We start from the raw sequence: 21,411 nt of genomic DNA on the forward strand, positions 1-21,411 counted from the left end.
ACTCTCTGAGCAGGTTGTTCTAACGCTTGACTGTACTAATAATTGGGATTTTGTTTGTTTGTTTTGTTATCTCTTGGACATACAGAGAGCAATAACGCTGAACACTGGGAAGAACTAAACTAAACAAAATATTTCTTGAGCCTATCCACTCTACCAGTCTCTGATATCTCAGAGTTAAAACTCCCAAGATTCTGTTGATTTTATTGGGATATTTTTACACTGGGGGTAAAAGTCTGGGCTGGCAAATCTGGAAAGAGGGTCTCTGCATGCAAAAAAGGAGCAGAAGTTGTGTTAGGGCAGCAAATACCTGCCCCACATGAAGTCCTGTGAAAGGATATACCTCACAACCCAAAAACCCCAGCATACCCCATTTTGGCACTGTTGCACCCCAGAACACCAGCCTATTGTGCCTCTGGAGCTGTTTTATGAGCCAGAACTCTGGCTGAGCCAGGAGCTGATCCCACCCAACTGCAACAGCATGGTAGGAGGAGGTAAAAATGTCTCTGCAAAGGGGCACTGTGAGCCAAAACCACAGAATTTTGCTAGGCTTCAGTAGGCAGCTAACAGCACTTTTACACTTCAGAGCTTTGGGAAAGCTTATCTACAATAACCATCCTGAGTATAATTCAGTGTTTAAACAGCCTCACCCTGCCCTGGCGGATCTCTGGGTGGGTTAATCATAAACACAGGCAGAATCCCTATGGCAGCCAAAGGGTGAAGAGTGGAGTGTCTGGCATGTGTGGGATGAGTTGCTGAAGGCCAGCTTGACACCAGACAACAGGAAAGTGTAGGAGATGGAAGGAAAAAAGCCCAGGTAATGTCTTTTCTTGGCAGTGAAAATGTAAGACATCTGCAGTTAGAAAAAATAAGGTTTAGGAATACCTAGAGACCTAGAATTTCAACATTAAGGTGCTTGCATGGGGGTTTCATTTAAGTTAGCAAGTTTCGTAATATTTTTTTCTTTGTTTGAAAGTATTCAAGGGAAGATCATGAATTCTACTGAACTACAGATGGGAGGAGATGAATGTCTCTGGCACGCATAATTTCTCATGTCTTTAGGTATTTTCTTTCTTGTCCACTGTTTTCTAGAATTTTAGTGTTCTCAGGATCACTCTGGTTGACACTTGATGTGCATTGACCAGCAGTGCAAGTTAAGAGAACAGAGATCCCTTGGAGCATCCTGGTCCAGGGCTGTGGGGCTTGAATGTGTAAGAGTGGATTCTGTGTCTGCATCAGTTGGCTCAACATAACTGGTATCTCTCCCTGTAGTTTTGTGATTCTGCCCTGAAGAAGTACTCAGAAACAGCATTGCTGTGTTTCATAGGTAGATACACATATGCATCAAGTTTTCCATTGAGAATGTCTTTTCATTGCAAGAGGATGCATCTAAAGGCAAAATATGACACCTAAATCTTTCAATACACAAGTGCAGCAACTGGAAATAATCTAATTAATAAGCTGGGGATTAGCTCTAGTTTTTAAGTGCTCGTTTTTCATAAGGAAAGGTTACTGGCTTTCTGCTGAAAATGAACAGAGGAATATGTGGGTGTTTGTGTCTTTGAGAATATACAAATATATATAAATGCATCTATCCATGTTTATTCATATGTTTCTTTATTTCTGTTAACAGTAAGATTGTTTAAATAGGATATCCTGCTTGTAGTGTATATTCTTGTTTCTACCTTCTTTTGCAGTGGAGCTGAATGTGGATCTAGAGAACAAATTTTGCCTTGGCTGTAGGAGAACAAACCCAGAATTTTTCATGGATTTTATAGTCTCTCTACAGACTCAGAGATGTGGAACTCAGACCTAAGCTTGGCCAAAGTTCGTAGAGAATTTGCCTTAGAAATTTGTATAGTTTATATAAATAGTAAATATATGGTAGTGACTATATACATTTAATGTAGTGACAAATTTTAATTTGTGCCTCACCCTAAATTCTAGGACAACTACACAAGGTTTTTTTGTGTTTAAAGAGAAAGTCGTGTTCTGCTTTAATGGTTTGCTTCCTTCATTGAAACAATCTAAGAATATCTACCTAAAACTAAACTAGCATTAGCTCTGTTAAGATTTATATCAATTTTTCAATTTCTTCTGCTGAAATGTACTTTTTCTGCTGAGATATATATATGTGGTTTTGGAGTCAAAGTCATTAATATTCTGTGGGACTGATCCTGCAGACAAGAGATATCTCTATCAGAGAAGAAAGAATTTATATTATTATATTTATTATCACATAGATATTTTTTCTGCATTACTGTGGAATAGCTTCAAAGTTTACACAAGGGCTTGTCACAGAAGAAAGACAAGAGGAGGCTGTGTGGGATTATTTGGATTAATTTTAGGTATTATGTTGTATGCAGGTTGCTGATGTCCTTGAGGGAAGTGTTCCTCCTTAAAACAATTCACATAACACCACATAAACCTTTGGCTAAATGCTCTCTGGAAAAGCCTGTCTGTCTCCACTGGTCTGCTAGGAGGATCCTGCCTGCTCATATGCAGTGGGACCAAACCCTGGCTCCCTCCCTCAGTCCCAGCAATGGTGAACAGAGTGGAGGTCTTTATTTCAAGTTTGGACCTTATTCCTGTTCACGACAGCTCAGCAGCTCTGTTAGGGACTGCAGCACGAGGAAAAGCAAAGCAGTTGTGCTAGGCATGAAAAGGTTTTGAAATAGTGGATATGGAAAATTATCAGGGACATATTGCTTTCTTCTTTGAGTCATACAAATACCCTCAGAAAGATTGCAGACAACACAGAGCTGCAGCTGAGCCACCTGAGGGAAGGGATGTCATCCAGAGGGGCAGGCTTGGGGAGTGGGTCTGTGTGAACTTCATGAAGTTCAGCAAGGCCAAGTGCAAGGTCCTGTGCATGGGTTGGAGCAATCCCCAATATCAGAACTGCAGAATGGGTGGGCTGAGAGCAGCCCTGAGGAGAAAGACTTAGAGATCCTGGTTGGTGAAATATTGGACAGGAGCTGGCAATGTGCCCTTGCAGTCCAGAAAGCCAAGCAGGTCCTGGGCTACATCAAAAGACACACGGCCAGCAGGTGATGGTTCCCCTCTGCAGTGCTCTTGTGAGAGCCCACCTGGAGCCCCTGCCCCCACTGTGTCCAGCTCTGGAGTCTTCAATATAAAGAAGATTCTTGGAGAGGGTCCAGAGGAGGCCATGACAATGATGTGCCATGACAATGGAGCACCTCCCCTGTGAGGAAAAGCTGAGAGAGTTGAGGTTATTCAGCCTGGAGAAGAGAAAGGTCAAGGGAGACCTTCCTGCAGCCTCACATTATACAGAGGGCACTTACAGAAAAACAGAGAAAGACTTTTTACCATGGCTTGTAGTGGCTGGACAAGGGCAAGGGTTTTAAACTGAAAGTCAGTAGGTTTAAATTGGACAAAAGTAAGAATTATTTCGATGAGGGCAGTGAGACACTGGAGCAGGTTGTCCAGAGGAGTTGTAGGTACTCCAGCCTGGGAAGTGCTCAGGACCAGTTTGGACAGGGCTTGGAGAAACCTGGTCTGGTGAAAAATGTCCCTGTTGGTAGTAGAGGGGTTGGGCTGAATAATTTTCAAAGTTCCCTTTCAACCCAAACCAATCTACTATTCTGTGATTCTACTAATAGAAGATTAATTATTCCTCTGTATGTTTATAAACAAAGGGACATATTAGTAATTACTCCAGCAATCTTTCTTCTTATAATAATCTGTATCTTCTTTCATGTTTGTTTGCTTTTCTTCTTTATTAAATAGTCCTGGTAAAATATGAATGAAATTTGATGCAGACCTGATTCCTCACAAGAGGATCAATTTTTATGTGGAGACAGGCTCCTTGCTAGACTGCATGGACAGGTATTTTTGACCAGCTGTTTCCATCTCTGACACTGACAAGGCTTGTGACAATTGCAGTAACTTGGCTGCTTCCAAACATCTTGAGAAATACTGCAATAACCAGTATTGGTTATTGGTTCAAGCAAAAGGGCTTATTTTTGATAAAATGTGACTCATAGCCCAAACAGCAAACTCCTTTGAGTTCCACCCTGTGAAGGGAGGATGCTCTCAAGGACATTGATGAGACAGGAATATTGACATAAAGATATTACTGTAGATATTAGCAGTGTTCTAGACATTTTATACAGCCTTTATTTGAGCAGCTTCCCTCTAGCAACAGTGAAACAAAGCAGTAATACTGATAAACAATGTTATATTGATGGCTGTGGTAAAAGGTGAGAGAGAAGATATTTGCCCAGAGCTATCAGGCCCTCTCCTTTGAAAGATAAAACTGTCTTTGAATTAAAGGGTGATTTTGTAGAAAATTTGGACTGGTCACACACGTTCTTTTTACAAGTTTGGATTTTCTGGTAGCAAATGGAACCTGAGATGCTGCAGCATCAGAGAAGACCCATTTCTAGTTCAGTGAGAAGCACATAGTCCTGGTTTCAGTTGGGATACAGTTAGTAGCTGGGACAGTGCTGCAAAATTAGGATTTAGGATTGAGAATAATGTTGCTAACACACTGATATAGTTGTTTTTGAGAAGCACTTACACTCTGTCAAGGACTTTTCAGCTTCTCACACTGCCCTGCCAGTGAGGAGTCTGTAGGTGCACAAAAAGTTGTGAGTGGACACAGTTGGGACAGCAGATCCCAGCTAATCCAAGGGATATTCCATATACTACATGGATCCAAGGGATATTCCATACCATAGAGCATCATGCTCAGCAATATCCTGGGGGAATTGACTGCAGGTTGTGACCTGCTGCTCAGGGTGTGGCTGGGCAGCAGCCAGTGACTGGTGAGGAAACTGCATTGTGCATAATTTGTTCAGTACATATTATTGTTATTATTATTATTATTATTATTATTATTATTATTATTATTATTATTATTATTATTATTATTTCTTCCCCTTCATTTTTGTCCTATTTAACTTCTTTATCTCAATTAAAGAGTTTTTCCTTTTTTTTTTTTCTGTCCTCTCCCCCACTTCACTGAGGGCAGTGAGTGAATGTCTGTGTGGTGTTCTGCTGCCTGCCAGGGTAACCCAGAACACACATGTAGTGTGGCACTGCTCAGCACTGCCACAGGGTCACTTGGTGCTGGGTGGCAGCAGCCCTGTGTCCCACTCACAGCCTTTGGAGGCTCCCTGGGATGTCCACAGGCAATTATCCTCATGCTCCATAAGTAATTGTTCAAGGTGTTGTTTTTCTGTCTCTTTTATGACTCATTCAGGGCTGGAGAATAAAGGAGTTTATTTGGCCTGGCAGGGCACAGGCTGTCCATAGTGAAAATCAAGTCACCTTGCAATGATTGCTGTCTGGACCAGAGCACAATTACTGCAGCAGCTATTCCATAAAATACTCCCTTTAAACTTGATATCTATGGAAATGCTGAAGGCAGCATTCACTCTTCTAGTTTTCAAAAGATATGTCATGAAGGTAATCCTCTAAAATCCTACTGGAGATTAATTTGAAAGTTTTGCAGAGCAGGAGGTTATTCTGGAATATGTGACTGGTAAACTCTAGCATTCTACAGCTCCACTGAGCCAGAAATAAGAGTCCTTTGCACTTTAAGATAAGTGAGATACTAATCCTGTTTCAAGAAATGTCATAATAGCAAGCTGCTTGCCTCTTTATCTAGGAGCATCTTTTACATTGGTCATTGATGGTCTTTCCACTTATTTGGACTGGAACTGATGTAGGGACAATAAGAACAGATTTATAATGGAAGAAGAGATCTAGAAAGAAAAGAGATCTAATGTTGGCAGTGTGGGACCACAGGGACATAGGAAGTGAAAAAGTGTTGTCAGGCCGAGGGCAATGCAAAAATCACAACTTTAATCTCACACATAGGCATTTGTAAATAGAGAACTGTATTATGTGCTCAAGAGTTGTCAGTAGCTTTTGGCAAAACTCTGGGAGGGCGATGGACATTCCTTATCCTCCACAATTGCCCACCAGGAGCCCTGCTCCTGGGTGTCTGTACTTGTCTTGGTAAGGTGAGCTACAGACTTTCTGAGGCTGGAATAAAAAAGCAGCTCTGTGCCAGCTGTAGTGACTTCAGAGCTGCTTTGTGCTGACAGCTTTTTGTTTATGCAAACCAACCTGCTTGTGCTCCTGAGCAGTGTTTGTACTTCATGTCTGCTTGGTAGAGAATCTTACTGTGGGGGGATAAACTGAGATGCTGACCACTTCCCTCAGCAGTCTGGTTTTGTTCCTGTGTCAGAAAGGATTTATTTGGGATTAACACTTCTCTGCCCACTAGTCAATGGTTAGGTTCCAGAGCAGACAATCTACTGATAAAGCATCTTTGCAGATGTCACTGTTTAACTGACATTCACAGTATATCTTGTGTTATTACTGGAGGGTGATGACCCAGACAGCAGTCTTGGGGCTGTATTGGTGGGCTGTATTTTTTAGTCATGAGTCCTGATAGCTGTACTGGGCAGAGGGCAGAGCCTTGTTTCCCTATCAGAGCATGTGAGAGCTCACAGTGCTGCTGTTGGCACTGGCAGGGATTGGTACAAAATGGGGCAGCCCTAAGTGTGTTTCATATCCATGGCCCAGGCAGCCTCAATAACCAGGAATGCAAGGGAGGGAGAGGAATTAAACCCCTGTGACTTAACTCATACCTTGACAAGAGACTAACCTCTGTCTGGGATTGACAACCACATCCAAAGATACCTAATATTGTGGGCCAGGTGCACCCAGATGGAATTTATGATTCCTCTCCCTTTCTAGCTCCACAATACTTTGCTGACAAATCTTGCTACTGGACTTAGGAAAGTCAAAGACTGGGTATATTGTGAGTACTGTAAAATAACAAGCCCTCTGGGGAGAGGTGGATTGCACAGCTGAGCTGCAAAGCCTGGGCTGAATACTGAGATCTGGCATGGCCTGGGAAGGGTTGAGCCACTGCCTGTGAGAAATGGCTCAGCAAGGGATGCTTGTCTGCCTGGCTTCACAGAGCAAGGCTTGCTCAGGAACAGTTCCTGCCCCAGGCTTGTTTTAACACTCACAGGGCACTAAATCAGGTATCATCACTGACTCTAGGCAGGTTACAGACCCCTCCTGGCTGACCTGGCACTGAGACTGCTCTGGGACTTGGCAGCTGAGCAGGTTTCTTTTGCAGACCAGTACAGTCCTGAGTCTGTCACTGATGCTTCATTACTTCTGCAAATACAGAAGTTTTCATGCCTGCAGGAGCAGAACCAAGGGCATTAGCAGGGTCTGAGTCACTTTGTGCTGCCTGCAACACCTGCTGTACAAGCAGGGAGGGGGAAGGGGAAGCAGGTGCACAGAAACCTGCTAGCAGCTGCTCACCTGCCATGAGCAAAGCTGGGATTGCAATTCAGAGCTCTTGACTAGCACACCCTCCACCCTTTTGTATGCCTTGATCTCACTGAAATAAATTTTTTTAGTAAAGCAAGTGCTAAAAGATTGAGTTAGGGATGATATCAGAACACTGAGGTCCCCCTGGGTAGGGCACTGAATATAATACTTCACTTCCACAAGCACATATTATATTTCTCAAATTTGAAATGTTTTCCTTTACATCAAAGCATCCATCTGTTGAATGTTCAGGAAGAAATACACTCACTGAGGGCAATCCAACAGCATTTTCCCACACCAGCCAGGTCTTGCAGAGGTTGGCAGGTTCTGACTCTCCATCCCTGTCTGACCACCTTGCAACCAGGAAGCACTGGGGAAATGCTCTTGCTGTAGCCCTGTACAGCCACTTCCATCTCTGTATTTCTCTTGGCCCTTGGCCAGCTTTGCAGCATCACTTATAAAAGCCAAATTCTGCTCTTTATATCTGTTAAACCTCTTTATTTCTTTTCAGCTGGATCATTAGTTAGATGATTCTGCATTGGTTTTGACGTATGTATTCTTCCCTGAAAAATTAGAGAAATCCCATTTATAGGGCTACCCAATCACTGAGAGAGCACACCTATTTATACCATTTATACCTGCTGAGTGGACAGCTTATTTAATGTCTTTTTCTAACCAAGTATCACTTCCTCCAAAAGAGGTTGTTCCAATGCTTTGAGGACTCCCTGTCAGCAGACAATTTCTTGTTCTCTGACTTGTCACAAAATGAAGTCACTGTTTATAGCTGCTTGCATTTGGCAGCAACACGCCCAGTTTGGTCCCAAATGGAGCCATAGAATGGTTTGGGTTGAAAGAGATCTTTAATGGTCATCTGCTCCCAATGCCCTGCCACAGCAGGGACACCTTCAGCTAGGTCTGGTTGCCCAGGCACCTGTCCAGCCTGTCCTTGAATGTAGAGATGGGCATCTACCTCCTGTCTCAGTGGAACAAAGGGCACCAGGTCCCTCAGGGTCTCAAAGGTGATTGAGAGCAATATTCTGCACCTATTAAAGAAACCAAACACAAACCATGTAAACATGTGGATCACTAAGTGCCCGGGGTAGTTGGGAGGAACCACTTTGTCCTCAGATGCACCAGCCCATCTCCAGAAATGCCATGGTTTGATCAGAGCACTTTTCAAACCACTGCAGTCTGACGCTCTTCCCATGGGACAGGTAAATCTTTTAAATCCATCAGCTGAAGAGACCACTCAAAGCTACACAGCTTTATTGATATGGCAGGAAGGAGGCTGGAAAGAGACTCTGTATCTTGACTCTCTTCTCATCCCTGGCCTTTCACTGGAGTCTGGACTTAGCCCAGGTCTGGTCTCCTTTTTTTATGACAGGAGAGGGGCTGAGTCACTTTTCTAACATATTGACTTATTGAAAACCTCCCCTTATGTAAGCTTTCTATTTCTTGACATTCCTGAGTGGCCAAGTATCCTATAACTTGGTGCTGGGCACAGCCCCCACCTTGATTTATCAGGCAGCTCAGAGAAACACCCACTCTGTAAATACAAGGGAGTTTCTGTTCAGCCTCAGATTCATAAAATGAACATGCCAGAACTTTCTGTCCTTCTGTTCCTGTGGCACAGAGCAATCCATCAGGCAGAGGGGCTGCTGTCCTGTGGTGCTGGCTGGTGAGTTGAGGCTCACAGCTGGTGCAGGGCTGTTCCTGCTGGGTGAGAGTGGGAGATGCAAAGCTGAACTTTGAGCATGGTGGGAAAAATATTATTTTAACAAGTATTGCTGAGCTTGGATTTACTAAGGGAGGGGAGAAAAGAGGCAAGGCTCAGGAAAGTGTTTCACCTCAGGCAGTGATTTGTGATGGGCAGTGGTGAAGGCAGGGCCCCTGCAGGGCTCTTTGCTGCTGCTTTCCTGTATGAACACCACAGCTGGAGACTGCCCCCTTTGTCTTCCACCAGTTTTAACAGGCTGCTGTAACCACCTGGTGACATTTCCCTTTTGGCTACCACCACCCTGAAGCCAGTTCTCCCAACCACAGGGGCAGTTCCCCACACCCAGCACTTCCTGCATGCCACAGCAATCCCCAGGATTATTATTCTTTGACACAATGGCAGGTGAAGACCAGCACCCCACTGTGCTGGGGTCAGGGTATGATCACAGAAACTCTCAGAGAGTCTCACAGAGTCTCTGAAAGCCTCTGAGGAAGCCTTGAAGAGTTTTCAGTTTCACTAGCAAAGGGTGAGAGTAATGGAATTGTCAGTACTGTGGTCATACAGATGGGAGGGATCACATGGTCTGATTTCACTAATTTAATGTCCAGCTTCTACATGGCACCCATGGCTTTTCTAGTGAGTAGTAATAAATGGAAAGGGCAGTTCCTGGAAGAAGACTCTGCATTGCACCAGGTGCTCTGCAAACATGGCTTGATTTCAGAGAATGTATAGACACACACATGGAGCCTGCTTCTGCCCTACTTGTTGCACAGCAGCTCTGGAAACATCAACTTCAGAAAACATGGGCTGAAGTTGCACCTGGAACGTGGTCCTTACAGCAACAAGAACAGGAGATACCACCCTCACAGCCTTTCCTTGCTGTTACAGTGCTCAGTTATAAAACAATCTGTGAGATTTCTTGCCAGCCTTGCCAGTCTGGAGGCACACAGACTGAGGAGCAGTGTACTTGTTTACATCCACTTAAAAAAGCCCTGTTGGCAGCTCAAGGCAGGCATCCCATATGGCCTCAAGGCTGATTTACACCTCTTTTACCACTGAATCTTAACTGTAAAATTTCATAAGTCTGAAAACATTTCCTATGGAAAATGAAGCAGTCAAGACAATCTCACTCTCTACTTTCTCTTTCAACAAAGAGAAAAGAGAAGAGAAGAGAAAAGAAAAGAAAAGAAAAGAAAAGAAAAGAAAAGAAAAGAAAAGAAAAGAAAAGAAAAGAAAAAAGAAAAAGAAAAGGAAAAGAAAAGAAAAAAGGAAAAGAAAAGAAAAGAAAAGAAAAGAAAAGAAAAGAAAAGAAAAGAAAAGAAAAGAAAAGAAAAGAAAAGAAAAGAAAAGAAAAGAAAAGAAAAGAAAAGAAAAGAAAAGAAAAGAAAAGAAAAAAGAAAAAGAAAAGGAAAAGAAAAGAAAAAAGGAAAAGAAAAGAAAAGAAAAGAAAAGAAAAGAAAAGAAAAGAAAAGAAAAGAAAAGAAAAGAAAAGAAAAGAAAAGAAAAGAAAAGAAAAGAAAAGAAAAGAAAAGAAAAGAAAAGAAAAGAAAAGAAAAGAAAAGAAAAGATTAGGTCAGGGCAGCTGCCTCAGCTTTTGCCACTCAAATGTTAATTGAGTCCCCAACACAGAGCCACCATGTCCAGCTGAGCAAAGGGGATGCTATTGGGTTGTTTCTTTTGGGAAGCTTTGCCCAGTCAGAAAACAAGCTGTTTGAGACGTGGATGGTGTAGGGGGCCTGCAGCCTGCCAGAGAAGCTCTCTGCAGAGGTAAGCAGAGTTTGGTTGTCTGACAGGATGTTGGTGAACAAAACTGAGCATCCACTGTCTACTTGGGTGCCCAGGACTCTCCCTGACAGCTTTTTCCTGCAGAGCTGCCAGTTCTGCATACTTGGTTGCAATTTCTAGGGCAGGCTAGTGAAACCCTTCTGTGCAGGTCATGAATCATGTCTCAATTCAGCCCTGCAAGAGAGAATTTCTTTCTTTTTTTTTAATTTTAGCAGACTGTGAGCAACCTGTCCACTGAAAGGGCTCACTGACCTGTCCTGGTGTTTAGGATTTCATCTAGGAACAGGGTGCTTTTAAACCTCACTTTGGTGAAAGTGCTTTGGAATGGCTGTGCTGTTGGGGTGTCCAGGGGACCACAGCACTCTGCTGTCAGCCCAGCCTGCCTGCACTGGGTGTGCTGTTACCTGCTGTTATCCACAGTCCAATTCCTTCCTTAGTGTAGCTCGTGCCTTCTAATGGGAAAGTCATTGAGCCTTCTAAAGGAAGTAGTATTTGCCTGTGGCATAGGCACATCATTACCCAAAACTGGGAAAGACAAGATAGATGAGAAAAAGTTAAGATCGATAAGAAAAGAAACTGAAGAAGAGTATTCCCAGTAAAAGCCAGCACAAGAACTCAGGGATAATTGCAAAGTTCAGAAGGATGAATGAAAAAAAAAAAATAAGGCTTTAATTTTCTGCTCCAAGGGAGAAAAGGGAATTTTGCATATGCTTTTTAAAGATACAGGAGCATATGAGATATCTGGTTTAATTACCATTTATCCTTTGAAAACAGAAATCACTTAAGTCAAACAAGAATGTCATGGATGCTGGTGAAGGGCAGGGCAGCTTCTGGGCAGCTAGGCTGGAATCTTCTTGAACAGAAGAAGAGCAAATAAGCCTGACCTTCAGAGGTAGTCATCTCCCCAAATTCCAATGAAAGAAACAAAAGGATAGAGAATTTTGACCCTGGTTGATCACTTGGGTTAAGCTGTCTACTGTAGTTTAATTTCTTTGCGTTTTTCACATCAGCAAAATTACTGATGCTTCATGTGCTATGGGTACTTCATCACTGCAGGCATCCTAATTATGTATTTTAGGAATAATAAATCCTTCTGCTGGGGTTCAAATGTTTAATTCCAAAGGTGTCCTTAACGAGTTGTTCACCTCACAGTAATAGAGTGTCCTCTTTAAAGGCCAGCTCCCATCAGACAAGGTTAAGAACAATGTGAAAACTGTCTTTGGGAAGTGCAGAACAAAAGTGGTCTTGTGCCTCTGTAATTTGTTCTCAGCAAGGACTAAAGTATGTCCAAGAGGAAATGTCAAGGAAGAAGATGTACTTACAAGACTGGAGACAAGAGCTGTGACTAATATGATGGTTTATTAACTAAGAATAACAAATGTTAAGCCTTTGAACTGGGGAGGTTAGAGGAGTAGAAGGGGGAACCACAATCCAGAGCCTCGGACATTGAGCTGCTATAGAGAGAAGTTAGGCAAACTATAGGTGGAAAAAAAAATAGAGAAAAGAAATTGTGCACTTATTAAAAAAGAAGTGAGTGCAAATACAAGAATACTTTAGATAGGCCTATTTTTTCAGAGAGTGGTTGCTAAGACTGTCTGAAATCTAAACTTTTCAAGGTGTCCTGGTGGGTGTGGTAAGCCTGCTGGCCTCTTAGCTCAGAGCTGTTGTTCAAGAGCAGGGCATGGCTTCCACAACAGACTGGCTCCTGCAGATCTCTGCAGAGCAAGTGGAGTTCATGTTTGCACTGAGATAAATCTTTGTTCATGTTCAGTGTTTGCCAGACTGACTAAGCAGGCACCACATTTGCTACCAGCAAGAAGCAAACTTAAATGCAAATAGAACAAGAGGACACAGGCTCAAATGTGACCAGGGAGGTTTTAGATTGGATGTTTAAAAATTTTCTTCACTGAAAGAGTTATCAAGCAATGAAACAGGCTGCCCAGGAAAGTGGCTGAGTCACCATCCCTGGAGGTATTTAAAAGAGTGTGGATGTGGAAGTCAGGGACATGGTTTAGTGGTGAGCTTGGAAGTCTCAGGTTAATGGTTGGACTTGATGGTCTTAGAGCTCTTTTCCAGCCTAATGGGTTCTATAAGCTCAGAAGGCCATTCACAATGTAAAAGGTAGAGACTGAAAGAAAAGCAGCAGGATGGAGCCCTCAACAGTGGTACCTCGGGCCCACAGGTATGTCTAATACCCTCAGGAAATTCTTCCAAGGTTTAAATTAAATTCAGCTAATTATAGCTGAAGACTTTCTCTTGAAGGAAAATAAAATCAACAAGTCCTTTAGTGCTCGTTTAAGCTGCTCCTGGGGGCTGTGGTTATTATTCCTGGTAAGATCGAGTCCATAATGCCTTGTGCTGTCTTTAATAATTTCTAACTGCACAAAGTCATGGGAAGTCCTTCACAGTTCAGCAGGTGAGGGGTCAAAAGCCCTGTAGAGGGAATAAAGAGGTGCAGGAACACAAGAAAGGATCTCTATGCATGTAATAACTGTGTTCTTTATTTTGTAGGCCTGTGTTGGTATTTAGTAGATCTGTTACCCAGCTCTTGTGTACTGACATGAGAAATGTCATTGAATATAACCACTAATTTGCATCTGTTCAGGATGTGGCTTCCTTGTTGTCATGACTCATGGTGCATAAGGATGCTGAATGTCAGTGCAAAGTCATTGGTTTTCTGCAGGAGGGACAGGGTTTGGAAGAAGCCAGGCTGTATGTGCCAGGGTGGATGGCCAGTGTTTGCAGACATCCCATGCTCTGGTGCTGCTCTTCCTGAAGCCTTCTCAGGATTTGGAGTTTTAGATCATTTGTGGCAGAGCTGTGCACAATTCAGAAGCTCAAATTATAGGTTGCTCAGAGTGCATATCAGTATACCTGGTATTTTTTCTTCTGCATCTAATTTTTTTTAAATTAAAATGCTGAAAAGCATGGAAGCAACTGTGTCAAACCAGTTTCTGCCTCCCAAGAAGGGCCAAAGGTGGAAAGTTAGAAATACAGTTTATGAAACAGGTATGAGCAAGGCCCTCAGCAGTTTCATACACTTAGGAAGTTTATGAGCTGGATGGATTTCAGACCCTCTGCCCACAAACTCCATAAATGTGCCTGAAATGTCTTTGAATTCTCTAACTCAATGACCTTCTTTGCAATGCCTGATTTATGGGTCTCACTGAAGAATTCCTCATTTGTTCACACCCTCATTTGTTTTAAGCTTGTTGCCTGATAATGTCATTGAGCACTGTGGTTTTATGGTCTGGGGAGTGAAACTGAGACACTCCTTCTCTATCCATCTTTCCATGTCACTCATTATTTCATAGCTCACTTCCAAAGAACACTTCAGGTGTAGTTAAACAATATAGTAAACCCAGATGCCTCTCAAAGACATGGGGATCACATGAGACTCTGATAACTGGGAATGAATTCACCTTCCTGCTCAAATGTGCTCCAAGAATGGATTCCCTTTTTCACTATCAGGCTTTATGCTGGATTAGGTATAATTTTGGCAAAAGCTTATGCTGTATGCTTTGATCATTCAGACAGAAACATGAAAATGAACCCATAACTGATTCAAATCCATGCCAGGTGACCCAGCCATGCATGGATTTGGTGTTTATGATCCGGGAATGACCGGAACAGAAGAAACATCCTGTGAGGTCAGATCCCACATCCATCTGGCACTGTGCTCTTCTCCAGCAGTGGCAAAAGGAGGGGATATTCAGGGAGAGCACATGAGCCTGGGCACTTTCTGTGTCCATTCTCCTTAGCATCCAGAACATTTTTATCAGGAGTGTTAATGGGTGCATCCCCATCCAGTCCTTTCAGTATTTTCAGTCTTGTTTCATCAAGTGCATCCTCATTCTAGTGTTGTGTGTTATGCTGTGTAAGAAGCAGCTCTGCTTTCACCCTATTTGCCAGTTTAAATTTATAAAATTTCATCCTATTCCCACTCAGTCATCTCCTCTCCAAATGAAGAGTTACAGCTGTTTCAGTCTGTCATAAACTGACTTTTCCCACCCTTTTTCTGTGCCTTCTCTAACCCTGTTGCCTTATTTGAGATGTGGAGACCAAAGCTGCACACAGAATGTGAGATGTTAAGCTGATTTGTTCTGTGATCCTGTGTAATGACCTTGTGTAGGTTCACCATGCTTTAGAGGCAAGCTGGCACTCACTCCTTTCTTTCTGACACCCATCCTGACAGCACCCAGCACAGTGTGGATGCTTTTAACTGATGCTGCACACTGAGCTGCTAATTCAGAGACCACCAGGGGTGACTCCAGGACCATCTTCTAGTGTTTGGTAGCCAGTTCAGCATTTCTCAGGCATGCTTCATTAATTTTACCTCACTGCACCACCTGAAAAGCTCAAGCTATCATCTCTTTCTCAGGCTAAATACTCTGCCAGGACCCTCTTTTGATCACACTTCACAGTGTTTTCTCTGCATTGCTGAGTTTTAGGTTCCTTTTGAGATAGGAAGACAAAGCAGCAAGCTATAGCCAGAATGCAGTAATTTAGTGGCATAAGAGGTTCCCTTTCATATTTTAATTTAATTTCTTATGCTTTCTAATGGCTGATTTCAATTTTTTACTGCTGCGGTGCAAGAAACAGAAGTTTTACACAGAAATACCCACAAAGACAGCAGAATTTCTCCTGAATAGCTATTTTAGAGCCTGTTCTTGAATGCACAGAGCCATTAACATTAGTCAATGTGTAACTAATCCTGACCACTATCTTGTCAACTTGCAATTTTGTTTTCTTATGGAGGAGATATTAATTGTTGAGACAAGACATGCAAAGTCACAGTGTCACATAGATATGGAAAACCCCAAGACTCAGAACTGATACCTGTGGCTGCCACAGCTGTTTTAAATTGCAGCTTGTCATACAGGATTCTATATTCACCCTCTTGAAGAGCTGAAGCTTTCCTGTTGCAAATCCTTGGACTTGTCAAAACAGCAGAACCAGGGGGAAATCAGGAAAAGTGTAAACAAGTTAAGGCAGCTCGTAAAAGCTCCAAGCTTTGAAAGAACCCCATCAGAAATAATGGATTTGGGAATAAAGGGAGGTTCTTTGCTGAAGCAGGATGAAGGATCTGACAGTATACTGAACAAAGCAACCCTGCACTGGGAGACAGAGTGAGTGAAATAAATTATTGGTGAAGTCTTCCCTTAACTTCTATAATCCTGAGAAAAAAAGGCATAAAATGAATACATTTTAACCACTCATTAAGATTTTTTGCTTTCCATATGCCCAAGATCACAGAATTTATTTTATTCGGCCCTCCTTGATAATTAAACATAGTGCAATAAATTTCTTCTCACAAATGACACACTGTCTTAATAAAACATGGTTGTGAATTAACCCACTGTGCTTATGTGACTGTTTTAGATTTAGTAGACTTTTAATTTTGGAGCCACATCTTTGTATTGTAATTATATTTTCTTCTTTGGAAAAGGGGATTTAAGTTATGAGAGAATTTCCTTGACTACTACATATTGTGGGAGTGTTAAAATGAGCCAAGAGTCATTCCTACATTTCAGGTTTGTTGTTTCTTTTTTTTTGCATTTGAAATGAAAAGAAGTAACATTTTTATAACGTAGAGAACTGGTGTTTATTTCATGGAAATTAGAACTACTCATGTGTAGATAATTATTCACCTGGTGCAGGTACTGTTTGATCTACTAAAAGACTCTCTTGAAAATGAACTTACATTGAAAGAAGTGGAATTTTAAGGAGATGAATAATAACCCCACCAAGACGTCTTAGAAAATGCAAATAACAAAATCCAAAGATAAAAACTCACCTATCAAATTTTATGTTTACGTATAGGAAGGCAGAAGTATTTTTTCCTCTTTTTTGAGTTTCTGCTTCCTCAGCCAAGGCAACCACTGTGCCCATGGCTTACAGTCTTGAGGCACTGGAGCTGCCTCAGAGCTGAGGTGCACAAACCTCTGATCAACCCTGAACTAAATAATTTTGATGGTTCCAAAAGGTTTGCTAAGACTGTCCCTTCCAGGGAGGAAGGGACTTGGGGGGAAAGGCAGGGCAGCTGCTCCAGTAGGGACTTTCTGCTGCCAAGAGCACGCTGGCAGCTGACTCAGCCTGTCCATGTGAGAACTGGAGGGTCTTGGGAGATGTGCTGATAGAACAGGCTTTGTACCTGTGTCTGATCTGTGTGTGCAGATCTCACTCCCTGGTTTCATTCCTCTGTGCCCACCAGGAGCACAGCTCACACACCTGCACAAGGGAAGGGCATCTCAAGGCTACAGAAATGGAACTTGACAAAGGTCTTGGTCTATTGTAGCTAAGCCCAAGTCTGGGTTTTGCTTGAACTAGCTCTGGAAAACTGCACGGAGAGAGGGCTCTAAGGAATGGACAGAACATGCCTCCTTGAACTACACATGCCTGTGTTTAAAGAGGTGCAGGCTCAGTTTATTCTTCCAACTTCACAAGTGATGGAGAAGTGTTTTCTGCCACCCCACAGGGAGTGCCCAGAGTGAGGCAGATAACCTGCACCCTAGAGAGCCTTTTGTCTCTGGATGGCTTCTAACCATTCCCACAGCAGGAAGCCAGTCTCCTCCTGAAACAACTCTTCAAGCACAAAGACTTCTGAAAAGATTTTGCTGGAAGAAAATACAACTTTTAAGCAATGTGGAGGAACTCTGAGGTTCAGTATTAGTAAGGTCATTTGAACCCTCAGGCTGACAGCTCTGACGTGGATTTTTTTGGCCAACTTTCCTTTAAGTTAAACTTCAAATTGCAATTATTGGGTATTTAAGAGAACATTATGCTGTGCAAGGAGTGATCACAAAGCCTCTGTGATGATGGGACAGCTTAGATGAAAAGAAAGAGCATGAAAGCAATTTTTTGAAAGCTGTATGCTGCCATGGATGAACCTTGACAAGAGGAGAATGAAATTTGTGAGTCTTTTTTTCAAGGCATGAAAATTAATTCAGAGACCCAGTGGACCTGTGGCACTGAGAAGAGGAAATGAACACTTGTGTTTACAGAGGTGCAAATTCAACACAGTCTGAGTACAGACAAATGCTGTGGTATGGGTGCTGTCCCACTCTTATTTACTATTTATATCAGGGAAGCCTCAATGAATCACAGTCATAAAGTAAGGTCCATATTGTACTGTGCACATGCAGAAAAAAAAAAAAGTTCTCCTAACCTCAGATGTTTTTACAATCCCCATGTGAAAGGAGCTGGGACACTTGGTCCTCTTTGAATTAAGAAATGTTCTTGATTAGCTGAAATGGCTGATTTTTAATTGCTTCTAATCAAAGCACTTAAAGCAGGAAACCTCTTTGTAGCGTGTAAGAATTCTTTCATCTGCCTTCTCTTTGGGCATGAAATTGCTTTATTCTATCTCAAATTAGCTTGTAGGATTCAGTAAGGAGCAAAACCTCTGTTTGTCCTTTATGTAGCACATGGGGGTTAAATCTTCACTTAAGTTTGTGAGTAATGCCTCAACACTAACTTCCAACTTTACCACAGGTCCATGACAGGTGAATGGTTTTTCTGCACCCAAGGCTCTCCTGATTTCCCATGTTTGTGCCTCACTGATAGCCAGGAGGTCCTGGGGGGAACAGGAGACATTTCTTCACTATATCTTTGGGGTTTACCTAGAGGTGGCACAAAGTTTTATGCCTGGCCTAGGGATACAGATGGATATGGATAACTTTGGGGTCATTCTCAAATCTGGTATAACTGCATAGAAGGTCCAAACTTTCTCTTGTTAAAATCTACACCATCGAGGGGAAAAAGGGATGGAATAATTTTCAAGTATTCAGCAGTTTCAGAATTCATGTCAAAACTGCAGGGAAAAATATTTTGTGGAAATCTGAAGAAAGTTTACTTTTTTTATTCCTTCCATGAGAACAAACTGTCTACCACAAAAATCTCACCCTCAGAACACTTTCAGGATGCCTATGTGTTTATATTAAGCAGTGTGGATGTTACCCAAGTGCACAGTATTAGGGTGTGTGAAGGGTTTTCTCCTCGAGCCAGGTTTTTTGAGCTCTCAAAGAAACCACCACACCCAAGATAGCTCTGCTACCTGGAATGGCATAAAATCAGCAGGATGACTTCTGAGGTAGTGTTGGAAACAGAAAAGTTTTAATAAAAGGCAAAATGACAAAGCTCTTACAGAGAAAACTCAAGCTAGGGGCAAGAGGTTTTTGCTCTTGCTAAAACACTTCACAAAAGCGATGATTTCCTTTGTTCTCTTCTTTTTCTAGTGAATTACCCAGGCAGGACTTTTTGGCTTCTGTCCAATTGGCAGCCCTAGGTTTGAGGTGAAGTCCTAAAGGTCTTATGAGGTGTCTTTTTACCAAATTGAGGAGAGAAACTTCTGGGCTTTTTTCCTTTTTAAGGAGACAAAGGATAATTTGGTTACTTTGTCAACAGGGGGCACATTCCTACAGGGGTGCACACTGACACTGGCTGACAAGTGGTTTACATATCAAAGTGGTGAAGCCTGTTGTGAAGGATTGATTCATTCAGTTCCCTGAAGACTTAATTTACTTGGTTTAGACCCTCACAGAGAAGATTCTCTCTGGCAAATCCCATGTACAGAGAATGCCACCCTGCTCTCCTGCTGAACACACCCACACTCTGTTCCCATAGCTGAGCCTTGCAAGTGACCTGTGCTTGCTCCTCTCTGCTGCTGTTGAGACACTTCTCTGTGTGGTGATCCTGGCTAAGGTGACCTCTGGGTCTGGGACAGGGGTTAGGGACACATCTCTGCATGGTTGTCTTGGCTAAGGTAACCTCTGGGGTTTGGGGCAGGGGTCAGGGACACATCTCTGCATGGTGATCTTGGCTAAGGTGACCTCTGGGTCTGGGACAGGGGTCAGGGACACATCTCTGCATGGTGATCCTGGCTAAGGTGACCTCTGGGTCTGGGACAGGGGTCAGGGACACATCTCTGCATGGTGATCTTGGCTAAGGTAACCTCTGGGGTCAGGGGTGCAGGAGAGCTCAGATGCAGCCTGATGCCATTTGTGCCCAAACCTCTGACAGAATAAAAACCTGAGACGGAAATGTGGTGTACTTCAAAGATTGATTTTGCTCTTGGCACCTTGCAGTTATCCCAAGCTTGGCCAGTTCTATTTCTGTTACCCTGTGGCACCTTCTGCAGTTCTGTCTTTAGGCAGTTTCAAGTGTTTTGACAGCCCACTTAACACATCAGTATTTATTAATGGCCATTTCCTGCAGCCATCCTCTGACTCTTGCTTTGCTTGAGGCCTGTTTTTGTCTGGGTGCTACATTTCCACTCATACTGATCACATTTTGGGATTCTTTGGCACAAAGAAGTTGTACATTTTCTGCTATTGTACCTTACATTGCTGACATTCCTCTTGGGCTGGCCAGTAAACTTAATTTGCTTGCTCTGAATACAACCTTTAAACATTACCAGCTCCCCTTTCCAGCTTGCAGTATCTTTTCCTCCACAGCTTGAGTTTGTAGATGATTTCAGATGTTTGAGCACTGGTCACTATCAGATTTACTCAGCTTGTAGGTGCCTGCTTGTTTTGGCTCATTGGACTGTGTGCTTCTGCAGGTAAATTTTTATACCTACAAGAATTTAGGCAAACAAATCCTCTAATGACAGGGGGAAGAAAATTAGCTGAATGTTTGTCACTGCATGCTTGTGGCCAACAAAGAACCTGAAAAATGCTGCTATTATATGAAATCCTTTGTGTTTCCTGTCACCGCTTGGTTTGTTTGTCAGTACTGTTAATAGCACAAAGTTGTCAAGCAGATTGGATTGTTTCTCCCTCTGAAACATGTGGCATATTTATTTTCTTGGAAGAACTGATGCTAGGCAGAAACACCTCTCTAACACAGCTTGAGGAGTAACCCTTGTTCAGGCTTGTTCATTGCTTTGCTGCGGAAGGGGAGTGAGAACTACCTAAATTACGTGGTGTGTGTGCCACTGATACCGTGGGTGTAGTGGGTATTTGCACAAATAACTTTATCTCAATTCATTGGAAAGCTGCTTTTGTTCTGGATCCTCTAATCTGCCTTTTATCTCTGGTCTTGTCACAGGCATAAGGAATGAGCTACATCTGTGGGAAGTCAGTAGATGGGAAACTTATCTTTGATTTCCTTTCTTTGCGTCTTACCATCTTGGTTTGAACAGAAGTTTTGGCTCTTGTCACATTATATTTGCCTGAACATGGCCAAATTTTAAAAAGAAACTACATTGGATGAAGCAAAAAGTCAGAGCTTTGTCTTGTTTCTCTCGTTTGCTGCTGATAAAAGGAAATTCAGAATATAATGATCGTGCTAGGAAATCAAAACTCCCTCTTAACAACTTCTTGAGTTAAATTAGAATCCAGTACAGAGAAAAGTTTGAAAATACTGCACTGATCAATTTTCTTTACTGTTTCAGAAAGGGGCTGTTTGCTGGCATGAAGCTGAAGAAGAAGAAAAAAGGCGAGAAAGGGCTGACTATTGCAAACAAAGACGCATTGGGTAAGCCTCATAAATCAATATTTCAACAGGGATGAGCAGGTGGTGGGGGATTATATTAGATCTAATTTCATGTGAACTCATTTGAATTGTGTGTCAAGGCTCAGCAT

The 21,411-nt window shown here is 42.5% G+C and overlaps 1 protein-coding gene across 8 annotated transcripts in view; it reads left to right on the top strand.

Annotated features, from left to right (window-relative positions):
- Positions 1–612: 612 nt before the first annotated feature.
- FER1L6 (fer-1 like family member 6) overlaps positions 613–21,411 on the top strand; it is a 77,266-nt gene continuing 56,467 nt past the window's right edge. The window contains exons 1-2 of one of the 8 annotated variants that reach the window (XM_059866538.1): positions 613–814; positions 21,222–21,304. In XM_059866538.1, coding sequence (XP_059722521.1) covers positions 795–814; positions 21,222–21,304 — 103 coding nt within the window. In that variant the 5' untranslated portion in view covers positions 613–794. Of the gene's footprint in view, positions 815–10,657; positions 10,808–12,862; positions 13,008–21,221; positions 21,305–21,411 lie in introns of those variants that run through there. The other 7 variants (XR_009489264.1, XM_059866554.1, XM_059866505.1 and 4 more) reach the window with 7 other exon arrangements.

This window comes from Haemorhous mexicanus, chromosome 1, assembly GCF_027477595.1.
Source record: "Haemorhous mexicanus isolate bHaeMex1 chromosome 1, bHaeMex1.pri, whole genome shotgun sequence".
Taxonomy (NCBI): domain Eukaryota; kingdom Metazoa; phylum Chordata; class Aves; order Passeriformes; family Fringillidae; genus Haemorhous; species Haemorhous mexicanus.